The following is a 16,847-nucleotide window of genomic DNA, read 5'->3' on the forward strand; positions in this document are numbered from 1 at the left end:
ATAACTCACACAGACATGACATTATCCATAACGCTCACACACACCCACAACAGAGAGCATCCCTGTGTAGATCTAGTTGACTGATGTGACCACACTGACTGTGCTTGCTTTGGACCTGACAGTTCAAACGTTTGTGTCATTACCAGGAGGTGATTAACAAAGGGGACAGATGTCCTCATTATCAGCCCATTGTTTGCATTGATTTATGTATTTATTTAGCGATTTGTTCATTAATGTATTCGTATTTTTGGGGCGGGAACCCCTTTTGATGTTAGCATCATGTTGTGCTTTAGCTATTGAAAAATAGCAGATCTACAAGCTCGTAGCGCGCCACCGAGTGGCGCGCTACGAGCTTGTAGATCTGATCTCAGGTCTTTGTGTGATGGGTGTACTGGGGGAGGCTGCAGAGGTCTTTCTAGGACAGGCAGCCATTCTTCCATCCCTGCCTCCTCGCATCCCCTCGCCCAGCGGCTTCACAAGCCAGACGTTAACTCATTAGGCCATAGTTTACTGCAATTCTGTAAACAAGATGCTGTCTCAGGATATTATAATATCCACAATACCAGACGATATCCAGTCTCGTATCACAATATCTACAGTATGTATTTTCCAGTCCTGTCTTATTTCTTAAAGGTGAATGTGTTCTTTTGTTAAGTGTGCGTGCGCGTGTGCATGTGTGACTGCGTGTGTGGGATGGACTAGTGGAGAAGAGATCCAATACTACCAAGACATTCAATTGTATGCTTTGCTGTGCTCAGGTGTCGAGCTCTGAAAATGGCTGATCTACAACAGATTGGCTGTTTTCAGCGCGCAGCTGAATATAAATCGGGTAGTTTGACGTCAATGCCCGCCAAATAATTTGTAGTCTACCAAATCAACCGTAGAATTAGTCTACTAAAATCTTAGGTTATTTAGTGTAGTCTAGATTTAACATTTCAGAGACAAAAACTAAATGAAATTGTATTTTAAAAAGCCTGACAAAAACTGAATTCCTATATAAAAACAAAATTCTGTCAAAATGTACAGTGCGTGCGCTTGTATTGTCCACCAAATGACTGCCCAGGGAAGGCAGAGGGACAGAGGAAGAGAATGATTAGGAGGGGGAGCGGAAAGCTGTTCTTCCTGGTGGATGAGCTCCTGACCTTTTCATTCGCAGATAATGAATCTACTTTTATTTCCTTTGCTGCTGCCCTTTCCCTTAAGACTCTGTGTATGCGTAATCTGTGTGCGCACGTGCTGGCGTCTCACTGTGCATAATAAGCGTATGTGTGTGGTTAACTGTGCGAGTCGTCGTGCACATAAAATGCAACCATCGGTTTGTCCTAAGCGTTTTAAAATGGCTTTTGTTGCATAGTTTTTACTACAGTTTGAACATGGATGAACGGACGTTAGTTTTATCGCTGCAGCAATATTATGGATATTTATGGTCTTATGTTTTAAGCATTATGTTATATTTTAGCTTTTGAAAAATAGCAGATCTACAAGCTCATAGCCGAGCTTGTAGATATGCTATTTCTAATCTGTGAAAATGTGGCACAAATCTTGGAATATATATTCTTTCAGAGCGTTTTTAACTCAAATCTTTGCTTCTGGGGGGGTCCCTGGACATATTTTCAGATGGGTCGGCGGCCATAATTTGTTGTGGTCCTTGACATGAAATAGTTTGAGAACCACCATGTTTCTATATCACAAACTGTCATGATTTAGAAGACATATGTAGCATCCGTTCTCAGTTCTAAATGGTCTTGTGCGTCTTCTGTCTTTTTTTCCTGAACCACAGGTGAGTCCGGTCTGGGCAAATCCACCCTCATCAACTCTCTGTTCCTGACCGACCTCTACTCCAAGGACTACCCTGGCCCTTCCCAACGCATCAAGAAGACTGTTCAGGTGAAACGACACACACAGGACCAACTATCTACCATGCCAGCATGCAGCTATTAACACTGTCACTGCCAGCTCATGCTGCCTTCACTTCAATGCATGAGGAGTGAGCAGGCTGCTTCCTATCACCTGAGGGGGGGTAGTTTCCCCGGTAGGGCGTAGCGCGTGGAAGGAACACGTTTTTCCGACCAGTTCCTTTCCCCTCCCATCAGGTGCCTCACTTTCCCTTGAAAGTTTTAAAATATAAAAAAAATGCAAATCTGGTATTTGCGCTACTTTTAGTAGTAGTAATAGAGGTGGGTTTTCAGACTACGGTTGAAGATTGGGAGTGAAAGTGCACTTCACAGAGAATATTGTGTGCACATCTCAATGCCTATATTCAGGCCAGGTGCTGGATGTCAGGCATCAAGGCAAACATCAAGGAAGAGGAAGAACATCCGCACACAAGTTTGTAGTTTTGTGGTGCAGTTCCCAGAACACACCAGTTTGTAGTTTTGTAGTGCAGTTCCCATTGCAATCAGAACTGCAGACTCCACTCTCAATCTTCCGCCGTAGTCTGAAAACTCGCCTCTTCAGACTCCACCTCAGCCCGTGGCACTTGCCCTAGCCTCGAAGACCTTACCTTACTTATATACCGTAATTTAGATGGCATACAGTATTTATGTAGACCTAGCATACAGTATTATGTAGAACTAGCATTCTATAGTGTATTCTTATAGTTTCATTTTACAGATCTTCTACTGTTATTTATGATCCTTGATGACTATTGTATTACCAACCATGTGTTGTTCTTGCTTACTGTAAGTAAGAGCGTCTGCTAAATCCATTTTTCAGGCAGAGAAAAACACATACAAGGTTGATCTAAGAACATGGCAACTATTTACATTTGCACACAATCAGACTTACAACTGGATAAATGAGCGATACCCTGGTGACTTTACTGTGCTGTACAGGCATTGGACTTGGACTGCGCATATTAATAATGGTTGTTTGTTATCCAATGTGTTCCACATGTTGTCTCTTCCCCGGCTTTGAGTTTCTCTTTGTTGTCGAGATGAAAACACTGAAGTCAAGGTTCATCAGTGTGCAGATCTCACACCGGTGCACATTTAGGACCGCCCTTACATTCTCCGTTTGTCATCTCTCTCTCTCTGTGTCCCGCTCTTCCGTCGCTCTTTCCCGACATCCCCCACATTGTCATTCCCATGCCATATGTTTGACTGTTTGACACGCGGAGGCCTCGGGAGACCTCCGTACAAACAGCAATCAGAACCTAAACAAACAAACCTGCAAAATAAACCACTGTGACTGAGCCGGAGTTGTCGGAGGGTAACGGCCAAGGCCAGAGAGTCGGCGGCGAGCGAGCACGGAGCAGAGGGGAAAAATGGAAGGAGGGAGGGAAGGAACCAGTGAGAGGCACGGAGATGGAGGAGAGAGAGAAAGAGGGAGAGGAAGGGCCAAAAGGCCTCTATGGTTTTGTCCTTTTATGGTCATGACAAACAGAGCAGGGACAGAAGAGGAGGGAGGTTGAATCTGACAGCAGTGGGTTGAGGAGGCGGATAGAGGGAGGGAGGAGGCATGGAGGGAGAGAGGGAGGGAGATGGAGGCTAGTAACCCCGTTAATGTCCAAGAGACATGGCTTTAGGGAAGTGGCAGGACGATACTAAAAGAAAGAAGGGGAAGTAAGAAGTCAAATGGCCCGGTGAGAGGCGGAGGAGCGCGTGTGTGTGTGACGTATGGAACGGAGAGAAGGATGGGTGAAGCTGAAGAGCAACGTGGGATTAACCTCGCGTCACCAGGCTTTCCACCTCGGAGGAAAGCCTGGTCTGTGTTCCAAATTCGCCATGTGAACCGGTCTGGAGCGGGCAGTGATTTACGTCATGTTGTAGTCACTGATTTGTAGTCATCAGGCAGGAAACCACAAGGCGGAATAAGAAGTACCCATTCATAGTACGGATTCCGCCTTGTGGTTTCCTGACGGATGACTACAAAGCATTGACTACAACATGACGAAAGTTACCATCCGCTCCCGACCGGATCATAAACCCGAAATGGAATGCTGCCCAGGCTAACGTGGGATGGATAAGAGGAGGAAATGTGAACACGCGTGAGGCGGATGACGAGTGTGGGGTAGAGGGAACAACACAGTGTGCTATATCTTCATCCACCCCTTCTCTGTAAACGCATTATTATTTAAGCATTTTTTAATAGTTAAAATAGCCAATCTACAAGCTCACAACGTGTCGATGTAGATGGGCTATTTTAACTATTCAAAAAGGTTTAGGGATAAGGTTTAGCATGGACAAAAATAGAGCCTATCGTCCGATTTTCATCAGTGCTAAACCCCTTATCCCTAAACATCTTTGCCTTTTTTTTCTTTTTTTTACTATTTTGAAAAAATTGTTAAACTAGCCGATCTACATCAACAGGTTGTGAGTTTGTAGATCGGCTATTTGAACTATTCAAAAATGTTTTTCAAAATAGTAAAAAAGGCAAAGAAGTTTAGGGATAAGGGGTTTAGCACCGGCGCCTTACCCCTTTACTATTTTGAAAAACATTTTTTTCAAATGGCAGATCTGCAAGTCGTATGCAGATCGACTATTTGAATTATTTAAAAAATGTTTTTCAAAATGGTAACAAAACAACAAAAGAAGTTTAGAGATAAGGGGTTAGGGCGGCACTGGCAAAGATAGGGCCCTGAAAGTGCTCCTTACAACCAGAGCAGCGACCCCCTGAGGCCTTCCTGCTCCTTACAGCGACCCCCTGAGGCCTTCCTGCTCCTTACAACCAGACCAAAGTGCTTTGAACCGACCAACATGGCCATCTCTATTAGGACAGGAAACCACTTTATTAATCCCCCAGGGAGTTATTCAGGGTGTTACAGCAGCACCGACAGAGTTTAAGTAAAACAAAAAAACAGTGCACAATAGACAATAAATATGGCAATAACTACATGACTAAACCGTTGTAGTGAGATAGTCTGTGATCCAGGCCACCATGTCATGATCTAGCTTCTGCAGGGTTTAGGTTCTGATTGCTGTGTACAGAGGTCTCCCGAGGCCTCCGCGTGTCAAACAGTCAAACATGTGGCATGGGAATGACAATGTGGGGGATGTCGTGAAAGAGACATAAAAGAGTGACGGAAGAGAGGGACAGAGAGAGAGAGAGAGAGGAAAAACGGAGAATGTAACTCCGGTCATAAATGCCTCAAAAATATGTGTGAGATCTGCACACTGATGGACCTTGATTTCAATGTTTTTATCTCGACCACAAAGAGAAACTAAAGCAGGGGAAGAGAATCCAATGTGGAACACATTAGATAATTAAACAAACATGCATTATTAATATGCGCAGTCCAATGCGTGTAAATGGATGCCCTCGCATTTGACCACCCGGGGACCCCCACACGGTAACTGTCATTTCTCGACCGTTTCGGACGCGGGCGGCTCGCCGGAACCGGGCGCGTTCCTGGGTGCGTTCCTGGGCGTGTTCCTGTGTGTCTGGAAGTACCAGGGACCCCCACACGGAGTTGCACCACTCACGCACACGGGTGTGATTTTAAAGCAGAAAAACTGTCCCAAACTGTCCCAAACACAAGTAGCATTTAACCTACCGTACATGTTTAGATTATGAGATACCTTGTGCAAAGTTGACATTTTGGCCTGAGGGTGAAACTAAATGAAAGGTCATGTAGGTCACTCAAATTGTTTGGGTTTGCGTGGGCGGCCCATGAACGAACTAGACAAGTTTTGTGGCAATCCAGCCAGACAATTTAGAGATATGGAGCTTGGGACCAAAGCAGTAGATATATGGGCCAAACAACATTGCAATCCCTAGAGATGGGGCGGGATTCCAGAGCAAGGCATGCTGGGGTGAACACTGGAGACTGGAGGGACATCCAGGGTGCTACGTCACCATTTGACGCAAAATCGGTACTCGCGGTAGAGAAGAAGTGTAGTAGAACGTGTGGAGCAAATGGAAAGACAGACCAAATGGGGGGGTGGGGGGGGGGGGGGGGGGGGGGGGGGTTGGGGTCAGAGTAGTAAAGGTCCCCGTCTTCCCCCCAGGGCTCTGAAGGGGTCAGTAGGAGGGTAGGAATGTTCTCATGAAACATAACACGTTCCCAGCATACAGCATACAGAAGCAGACACGCATCATGAATGTCACGCTGACTTTATTAACACTATTCCCACATAGATCGATAACACCATTTAGTGAGAGACCATCCTATAGTATTTGAAACTTAAAAATCCAGTCAATAGAGCACCGAAGTCTGACGTCACTTTCAGTAGAGGGCGTCAGTCCCCAGGTTCATGTATTTGTTTAGTTGCATTGAAATCCCCATTGAGGCGATTTTAGATCGCCTCATATAACAACTGTGTTTGAAAAATAAACATGTCACCCCGGCCGCTTCACTCATATGGATATGAAGAATCAACTGACTGAGAGAAAACACTAATGTTACTGCTGCTGAATTAGTTAGATTTTCGCTAGAAGCAGACTGTATCATATATGAGTGACTGACTGTTGCAAACGATACAGAGACACCTCCCTGACAATAACGCCGAGACAGCTTGTTTATTTTTGGACCACAACGCTTATAGTAGACGATATTAAGATCACCCCATGTTATTCCCCATAGAGAAATTACTTCCGCGAACCAGGGGAATCGTCGGGATGAGCGAGTTACGTCAGGACTTCGGTGCTCTATTCCAGTCAAAGGAATATAACTAAGTAACCGTATGAAATGTCACAGCACGGTTTCCACCAAAATAACGTGGTGTACTATATTTCACAGTATTAATCATGCCCCCGTTTAACTAAATATAATATAGCTCATCAACGCCAAACGGGTATTTTGTGCACACGCCTACGCCATCTTCTCAAGGGGCGACTGTGGCTCAGGAGGTAGAGCAGGTCGTCCAATGATCCATGGGTCAGTGGTTCGAATCCCGGCTCCTCCTGTCTACATGTCGAAGTGTCCTTGGGCAAGACACTGCATCCCAAATTGCTCCCGATGTGCTGGTTGGCACCTTGCATGGCTTCCGCCGCAATCGGTGTATGAATGTGTGTGTGAATGGGTGAATGAATGTAATGCACAATCTATGTAAAGCACCTTGGATAAAGGCGCTATATAAATTTACCATTTTTTAGACACATTTAATGGATTGGCTGGTGCATTCAGCTCTCAACTGGCCAGGATGGATGGAAGGATGGATGCCCATCTTACGATTAGATGGGCATCAATCCTTTCAAGCATTCGATTGTCTTTGTATATTTGTGCAAGAGAATCATGATTTAGCTATAGGCTGTGTGCAAATTGTTGCTTTCAGATGGAAGCCTATCATGTCCAAAACGGTAACTTTTTATTATTTTAACCTATTGTCTGCTATTGACGTGTGTGTATATATATATATATATATACGTGTTTTAATAGCCATCTGTTGTCTACGATTGACATCTATATGTTTTATATGGATCTGAAACGGCACTGCTAAAATAACAACTTTTTGCCGGTTGCTAGGCAACGCCTCCGTCCCCCCAGCACCAGGCCAACCCAGGCATAGGGTCCCATTACAAGTAGGATTTTCTTTGGCTGTTATCTCTTAAAAATGTGGCGCTGTCCGCGGTGATGATGATCCATACGAGGTTAAGGATTCGGATGCGATTTGTGATTTTATATCGCATCGCTCCCGACATGTTAACGTTTCTGGCTGAAAGATGAACATCGTGAGCTTCTGCTAACATCAGCCTTTTCTTACAATGGAGGTCTGCTAGCGAGCTGCGAGCGGCAAAACGGAAGTACTTGAGTACTAATCTCCCGGGCCTTGGCAAGCTATTTACCACTTGTGTGTTAAAGTGTTAAAAATACTGAAAATAATGGCAGATGTGAACTTGTATTAGAAAGTGGCAGACCTGAACTTGTAGATCGGCTATTTTCACTCTGGTTACTGGTATGACGAAGTAGGGCGTTCATCTGCGAAAAGAAAAGCATGAAGTTGAAATATGGAGATAGCAGGTTTCTGTCCGACAGAGGCGCTATGCTGTGGTCGCTGTAGACTGAGAGGGGAAGAGATGGGGTGGCGAGAGTTATTTATATTCCAGAGGCAATCTCTGATATTTTGTCGTACAAACACATTCTCCCATCTTAGATTTCCTTTAAATGATGGTGCGGCGGCTGAAGGCATTTTTGAGGTTTTCTCCCAATCTGTTTTTCTTTCGCTGAAACTGGTTCAAAATGGCAAATATGGTTTTGCACTGGGACGTGACACACACACGCGGATGCACGCACGCACGCACATACGCGCGCACACACACACACGCACACATGCACACTGTTAAATTCATACATTTGAAATGACGGTTGCATGATATATATCCCTCACTGTAAAGCAAAACAGATTAAGCGAAGGCTTGTGGAAGCTGAAGAATGTGTTTTTAGAGAGAGAGAGAGGTCTGTATTTTTTTTTTGTGTGAAAGGGGGATCCTAAAATAACTGAGCCGGCCTTGTGAAAGTATGCAGTGGAGCAAGGGAACAGCAGCAGTGCTAACTTTAGGAAATGATGGATCCGTCTCCAGTACACAGGAATCAACCCAGCCGTATGTTTAACCCATTAAGACCTGAGACCAAATTCTACGAATGCCTTCGCCTACGTTGGTAGTTCTCAAAGTTTTTGGTGTGACGAACCGCAGACCGCGCCCCGTCTGAAAATGTTTTTGTGCCAGGGAGGGACCCCCAGAAGAGAAGATTTGTGTTAAAAAAATGATTGAGCATGAACGTGATGTTTTCTATTTTTTGTTGTTCAACATGTACTTTTTTTGTAAAACATACTATAGGGAGAGCTCATTTGGACTGAACGGGGCTACAAATGGGGCACAAAGGATTTTCTGACTATGTCAGTTCTTATGGATATTTATACCATATATTTCCAAATAGTAGCTCTTCCCTTACTCAAATAGGTATAATAGGCCGGTGCAAAAATAAATAATAGCCTACTGCACTTGCGTAGTAACACATACAGTACATATTGTCAGTGATTTTGTTTGCGTGTTTGAGCTGAGAAATGACCTGGGGGTTATAATTCCATTAAGCACACATGTACAATACGCTGTGATGATGTCTCTTAAGACAGGCCATCTCATTGTGTGTGTGTGTGTGTGTGTGTGTGTGTGTATGTATGTGGGCTCAAACCATGGGATTACATTAGAGCATGTGGGTGTACACACTGCTCTAAGGGAAAGTGGGTTCATTAATGTCATGTATTCATCGCCTCTCTCTCTCTCTCTCTCTCTCTCTCTCTCTCTCTGTCTGACTCTCTAGGTGGAGCAGTCAAAAGTGCTGATAAAGGAAGGAGGTGTCCAGCTCACACTTACAATTGTTGATACGCCAGGTTTCGGTGATGCAGTAGACAATAGCAATTGGTGAGGAACTACAGTGTGTGTGTGTGTGTGTGTGCATGTGTGTGTGGGCATGTGTGTGTGGGCATGTACAAAAATACCAGAACGTTGGCTTCAAAACACAGTCACCTCAGGCGTACAGCCGGTGGAACTGCTCGGCCTGGTATTCCTAAACTCGGTAAACTATGCCTAAACGGTCAAACCGAACTCTATTCATAACCGTAACCGCAGTAAAACGGTGCCAAAAGCTATCCCTATTCCTAAACTTAACCCCAGTAAAACTATGCCTAACCCTAAACTTACTTCTAACCTTATTCTCAGTAAAACAAATGCAAGAATACAAGCACCGCCCCACCAAGTGGTCGGCGTGAGGTCGACGTAAAGAAATGAGGCAAGCGTGTTTTAAGGCGCGCATTCCGGTGACCGTGTACAAGCATGTGTGTGAGCAAGAGAGACAGAAAAATAGAGAGTTAGTCTGTGTGTTGGCTGATATAATTTGGAGGTTTACCACATAATTATATGCTTCCTTAAATGTTGTGAAGAGTGTTTTTTTTTCTTCCTCTCGGTTCTTATTCACTCTTTTTGTTTTTCATCAACACATCACTTCCTCCTTTGTCCTGCTTACTAATCCATCTTTTTCTCCATCATCTCCTTGTCCCCCTCTCCTCTCCTCTCCTCTCCTCTCCTCTCCTCTCCTCTCCTCTCCTCTCCTCTCCTCTCCTCTCCTCTCCTCTCCTCTCCTCTCCTCTCCTCTCCTCTCCTCTCCTCTCCTCTCCTCTCCTCTCCTCTCCTCTCCTCTCCTCTCCTCTCCTCTCCTCTCCTCTCCTCTCCTCTCCTCTCCTCTCCTCTCCTCTCCTCTCCTCTCCTCTCCTCTCCTCTCCTCTCCTCTCCTCTCCTCTCCTCTCCTCTCCCTCTCCCTCTCCCTCTCCCTCTCCACCACAACCCCACTCCCTAAACTGCAGTTGGCAGCCAGTCATCAACTACATAGACAGCAAGTGTGAAGACTTCCTGAACGCTGAGTCCAGGGTGAACCGCAGACTGATGCCAGACAACAGGGTCCACTGCTGCCTCTATTTCATCGCCCCCTCTGGACACGGGTAGGTACTGCATATGTATGAGGGACTGTTTTCTACATGGCCGGCCATGTAGAAAATGAGTGATCCCATGAGGCAAGAGAACTCTGGAGAATTGTTCCCCATGAACAGAAAAACATACATTTATTGTATTTATTATTTTCTTTGCTATACCTTCACCTCTTAAACCATCTAAGACTTAGTAAACTGCAACTGAGTTAACTTTGTACTTGGACCACCCTTAACCCATTCTGACCTGAGATCAGATTCATACGAGGTTTCCACTGGACACACACTGGTCTGATTAACCCATTCTGACCTGAGATCAGATTCTAAAAATGTCAGTCGTTCTTCGATTATTCAAAAATAGCAGACCTACAAGCTCGTATCGCGCCACTCGGTGGCGCGATATGAGCTTGTAGATCTGCTATTTTTCAATAGCTAAAGCATGACATGATGCTAACACCAAAATGGGTGCCCGTTCAGAATGGGTTAAACATGTTTGTTGCATCTAGACAATTACTCCAAGGGGTGTAAGTAGCAGCATGATCGAGTGAGGCCACCGCATTGTGATTCCAGCTAAAAGCATTACTAAGCATCTCTAAGTTTAACTCTATATGGGTGGAAAATGCGTCAACTGTCCTCGCTTGACATTACTTGGTCTAAAGAAAACCAAGTTTTCTAATCTAGGCTATTCCCCTTGCATAGTTTGCACTATTTTTGGCTGTACTGCGACAGCAGGGCCAGCCCTATAAACTCAAATGTCTCACTGAGTGACGAAGACATATCATTGTTCAAACTAGCCATTGCAGCCATTGTCCCTCCAGGCTATTGGATAAAAACACATTTGCTAATTACAGTGCCGTCATGGCCCTCCAGGCCATGGGGTGCAATCTCTCCTAACATGTTCTTACATACATACTAGCACAGGGCTCAGTCTGCAGTACTAGTATTTCACTCTCATTTCCTTGAAAACTATACGTGTAGAGGCGTTTTAGAGAATCCTCTAATGTGGGAGTGGACGGGAGCTGTGTTTTTTGCGACCACCAAACGCTGCCCATTTGTGTGGACTTAAATTAGGAGAAGTTTGTGAAAGCGAGTGTTTCTCTGGCACATCTCCATAGAAAACTAGTATGCGTGGGCTCTGCCCAGCCCGGGAACGTGGGCATGATGTGTACCATGCATAGAGCAAGAGATGAGGAGGCTGCCAATGCTTGTGACAAAGGTTATATAACACCCACAATTCTGCTCATGCTCAGTGGAGTTCTGCTCTCCATCACTGAGTCATCCAATGAGAACTCTGCTCACTGAGGGGCACTCATCTCCCTCACACATATGCATACACACACACACACACACACACACACTACACACACACACACTCACACACACGCTGTCTTCCCTCATCTCATAGTCTCTCGGATGCTTCATGTTCATTCTGCCTCACCAGAATATTCCATCTTAATATAACCACTGCAGCAGATAAGACCCATATTAACAAGCTCTTTTACCTCAAGGCCTCCCATCCCTCGCAATCTGATTTTGTAGCACTCTGGCTCAAGTGAAAATGTTAACATGTATTCTCTCTAGTAGGTATATGTTGAAAATAATCTCCTACGTGACTTAATGTTGCAGAGAAACTATCTATGGTGTTAAGAGAACCAATTAACTAAATAAAAATGAACTGACAGCTCTGACAACTTCCAAATTTCTATTATCTTCCGTTGGTCTAGAGGTTCTGATTGGGACCTAAATGCTAAATGATAAATAGTGCATTTCTATAGTGCTTTCATCCAAAAGCTTTACATATATATTGTGCATTACATACACCCATTCACACACACATTCATACACCGATGGTGGAAGAAACCATGCAAAGCGCCACCAACCTGCTCATCGGGAGCAATTAGGAGTTCAGCGTCTTGCTCAAGGACACTTCGACACTAACTCTGGGGGAGCCTGGGATCGAACTGGGAACCTTGCGATTCCTTTCCGGCCACTCTACTGGCCACTCTACCCCTGACCCACTGCCGCCCCAAAATACGGTATCTCCCCCTGGGACCCAAATTCATAAAAGTACATCCAATTAGACTGGTGAATTACATTGAATTGAAATGCCCATAGTTATAGAAATGTAACCTCGCCTCACCGGGCTTTCCACCTCGGAGGAAAGCCTGGTCTCTGTTTCATTTCGGGGTATATGATCTGCTCGGGAGCGGATGATATCGTTACGTCCTGTTGTAGTATTGTTTTGTAGTCGACAGGCCTTTTCCTTCAAACCGGAAGAATAACAAAAGCTCTCGTAGCCTGTAGCTTTTATTAAGAAAAATCGGTTTGAGGGAAAAGGAAGTTCCGTTTGATTGTTCCTGCCTGTCGACTACAAAACAATACTACAACATGACGTAACGATATCGTCCGCTCCCGACCGGATCATATTCCCGAAATGAAATGGTGCCCAGGCTAAACGGGGCCATGCACATTAGACGGATATGTCTTTGACTGACTGAGTGATCAAGTTACAGCATTGGTCGGCCGGTTGGCCTAACAACAATACTAGCCAATCGCAGAGCAGTCATCTCTCCAGGGCATGGGATGTAGTCTAACCTTGGTCGGTAACAACTAAACAAACATTAAAGTCCATAGACTTGGCTGGCAAACTATTTACGTCATAAGTGCTCTAAACAAACATTGTCATTCCACTATGTCCCGTGCTTTTGACTGTCATAGTCCTACCTATACAACTAAGAGAAATGTTCAGCTATTTCTCTCCGTCTGCCTCTCTCATATCTCTCTCTAGCTGTCGGTCTCTCCCGCTCTCTGGATTTGTGCGTCTCGTCTCTCTCTCCCCCCCACTTTGCACAGTCCTTCTGTACAGTGAACAGCTGTTTCGTGGCTCTCGTCTCGTTATAGTATATCTACATTCCTGGAATAGGTAGTCCTGTCGCTACCCCCCTCCAAACACTCACACACTGTCACACTTACTCATTCATACATTCATTCATATTTTGGTACACTAGTCTACACATATACATGTGCACAATTAACGTGCACACGATATATTTCTATCCCTTGATAAAAGTACGAACATATGTTTATATATTAACCCATTCTGAACGGGCACCCATTTTGGTGTCGGCATCATGTCGTGCTTTAGCTATTTAAAAATAGCAGATCTACAAGCTCATATCGCGCCACCGAGTGGCGCGATACGAGCTTGTAGGTCTGCTATTTTTGAAAAATCGAAGAGCGACTGACATTTTTAGAATCTGATCTCAGGTCAGAATGGGTTCATCAGACCAGTGTGTGTCCGGCGGAAACCTCGTATGAATCTGATCTCAGGTCAGAATGGGTTAAGAACTCCACCAGTGGATCTCCCTCATCCCACATTCACTAACACATGGCTGGTCGGACAGGGCATGCTGTCTGTAGCCAATGCAGCCGAAGAACAAGAGCTGCGTTTGTCCTAGACGGAGATGAAGAGAGCTAGTGGGAGCTTTACAAAGACAATGCCTCATCAACCCACCATGACATAATGATCTGTGTGTGTGAACGCCACAGAAATACAAAGACAATGCCTCATCAACTCACCATGACATAATGATCTGTGGACAACGACACAAGAAAGACAACAACACATTCGTCATGCCTTCTGAGATCTTTGATTGTTTGCTATGGTCCTACAAACATGCACTGGGTTTGTTTGGCCTTTGAGCCCCCTTCTGGTGACCCTGTCAATTACATCAGTCCTGCCAGTGAGAATTCCCTCCACTAGTATCAGGACTTAAATGATTTCCTTTGAGGTCTGTGCCAGAGTCTGTCTGTTAATTTGGCTCGGTTGAAAGTATGAATATGTTGTTCAATGTCGTTCAACCACTGCACAAAATATGTTTCCATGTACTAAAATATGTGCTTTGTTGTCTGTGCCAATTCATAACGCTTGGGCCTCAAATCTCATTAGTAGTCTAGACGTGGTATCAAGTAAAAGGAAAAGCAAAATAGTAATGACATGGACCCTTCCAATTCCTTCTTTGCTTGGAAGGATGCTAAATGACTACAAACGGAAGATAATGTGACATTCAGTGTAACAACTATATTCTAACGATCACTTCTTTGATTAATTATATAATCGGGAAGTACGTTGTATTCGATTGTTTTCTTATTCTAATTCATTATTTATAATCTATCTAACGGTTCCTGACGTCTCTGTCTGTGTGCCTCTGTGTGTAGCTGCTGGACATTGAGGTGTGAATATGTTGTAATTGTTGACGTCTGTTTGTGTCTCCAGTCTGAAGCCTCTGGACATTGAGTTCATGAAGAGACTCCATGACAAAGTCAACGTCATCCCTCTCATCGCCAAGGCTGACACGCTGACCCCTGAGGAGTGTCAGCTGTTTAAGAAACAGGTGTGTGTGGGTGCAATTTACAATTTAGGCATTTAGCAGACGCTCTTAATCCAGAGCGATTTACATTAGGCAAGAACAAGAAAGCATGGGAATACATCACATTATATAAAATGGGTGGCATGCATGTGGGAGCGGCAGTGGCTACAGTGGGCCTGTGGGGGTAGAGTGGACCAGAGCGGCCGGATGGGAACCGCTAGGTTCCTGGTTCGATCCCGGGCTCCCCCAGAGTTGGTGTCGAGGTGTCCTTGAGCGAGACTCTGAACCCCTAATTGCTCCCGATGTGCAGGTTGGTGCCTTGCATGGTTTCCTCCGCCATCTGTGTGTGAATAGGTGAATGTAATGCACAATCTATGTAAAGCATCTTGGATAAAAGAGCTATATCTAATCTAATAACTATAATGTGTGTGTGTGTGTGTGTGTGTGTGTGGGGTTGGTCGGTCCCACGGTTGTTCAGAACTGCCCCAAAAAGGCCTCTGCCCGGTGTCTGGACAGGTCAATATAGGGACACTCTGACGTATCATAGACTCCATATTTGGGCATGCCTGACAAAGAACTCCATATATGGGCATTAAAGGGACACGGACGTAATATCTGAGTGGGGCTATGCGTTTCCAACTTGCATCGTTCCAAGTAGGCCAGTGGCCAACGAGGACCGCTGTAGAGGCTCCCAACGGGCACCGCTCTAGTACTGTAAATGCACCATTTACCGTGTGTGTGCGCGTGTGTGTATGAATTCATGACTCGTTTCATTTCAAAGCATGTCCATGCTTTACTGTGTTCCTTCTGTTCCTTAGATCATGAAGGAGATTCAGGAACACAAGATAAAGATTTACGAGTTCCCGGACACGGAGGACGATGAGGACAGCAAGCTCATACGCAAGATCAAGGTACTAAATAACTGGAGCAGAAAGAGATGAAAATTGAGTCGATGGAGGGAACTGCCGAACTCATTTCACGGAGTCCATTGTTTTCCAATATCGGCACACCTTGTTGGGGTTTAAACACAAGTTTACATAAAGAGTGAAGTGGGAGGCATGTACCAAGAGACACAAACAGCCTAAAGTCAGTCAATCTATTGGTCAATAGCCCAGCTCTACCCCTCTGTTCCCATTATCCAACTGGACATCAATATTAGATGAAGACCCAATTGAATGAATCCGCCCATAGCAACCAGGGCCGAATTAACACCTCTGAGGGCCCCTGGGCATGTGCCCAAAGTGCCCATTATGGTAGATCCGGCCTACTTATTAAAAATAAACGAATCTACAAAACTAGCAACATTTGTATTGTTGACAATACATTTTCCTTCAACTTTGACCCCTCTGTCACATGTAACTATGTTGTTGTGTGTGCCAAACACTGTGTGTGCATAATGCACATAATGTGAACTTCGTCCTCTGCATTTACCCATCCTATAACAATGGCAGCAGATGTTGAACCGTGTGTGAACAGTGGTGTGTTTGGTGTCGTGCTACAGGAGAAGATGCCCCTGGCCGTGGTGGGCAGCAACGTGGTGATCGAGGTCAACGGCAGGAAGGTCCGAGGGCGCCAGTACCCATGGGGCGTGGCAGAAGGTAGGTTTGCCCAGGCTAAGGTCAAGTTTCCGAAACAAAACTTTCCTTATGTGGCCTACGTCAACCACTCAAACGCTGTATACTTTGTGATCTATGTAGGTCCGACCTTTGAGAGTTTTCTTTTAATCAAAGCTAAAAACAAGACTAATTCGAATCTTCGTTGGCGGGGCTCGGGGTGGCCCATGAGTCAGTGATTCATAAATCATGGAGCTTCAAGCACATGGCTTTGAAGGGTAGCAGATCTACAAGCTCTCAACATATCATGCTGCAATGCATTGTGGGCTTGTAGATCAGCAATTCTTTGTTTTTATTTTTTTTATGTTCGAATTTCGTGCCATCGGACGAAGCTTCAAATATTCAAATGCTTTGGGTCAGCCCTAGATCTATGAGCTCACAGGGAAGAAAAACAATATACCCTTTCTTTTTTGTGTTTTTGATTTGCTGCTGTCGATTCAGCCATTGAAAGGTTTTTTGGGGAAGATTGTATTCAGACTATGTATGTTGTTTTACCTGGGCAA

At 44.8% G+C, this 16,847-nt stretch overlaps 1 protein-coding gene across 2 annotated transcripts in view; it reads left to right on the forward strand.

The window, feature by feature from the left end:
* LOC310857802 (septin-7-like) overlaps positions 1-16,847 on the forward strand; it is a 48,887-nt gene that overhangs the window by 22,362 nt on the left and 9,678 nt on the right. For both annotated transcript variants that reach the window (XM_083763695.1, XM_083763696.1), the window contains exons 3-8: positions 1,781-1,887; positions 9,203-9,303; positions 10,242-10,376; positions 14,638-14,755; positions 15,550-15,642; positions 16,233-16,329. In XM_083763695.1, coding sequence (XP_083619821.1) covers positions 1,781-1,887; positions 9,203-9,303; positions 10,242-10,376; positions 14,638-14,755; positions 15,550-15,642; positions 16,233-16,329 — 651 coding nt within the window. The remainder of the gene's footprint in view (positions 1-1,780; positions 1,888-9,202; positions 9,304-10,241; positions 10,377-14,637; positions 14,756-15,549; positions 15,643-16,232; positions 16,330-16,847) is intronic.

This window comes from Protomyctophum parallelum, assembly GCF_964188405.1.
Source record: "Protomyctophum parallelum genome assembly, chromosome: 4".
Taxonomy (NCBI): Eukaryota; Metazoa; Chordata; class Actinopteri; order Myctophiformes; family Myctophidae; genus Protomyctophum; species Protomyctophum parallelum.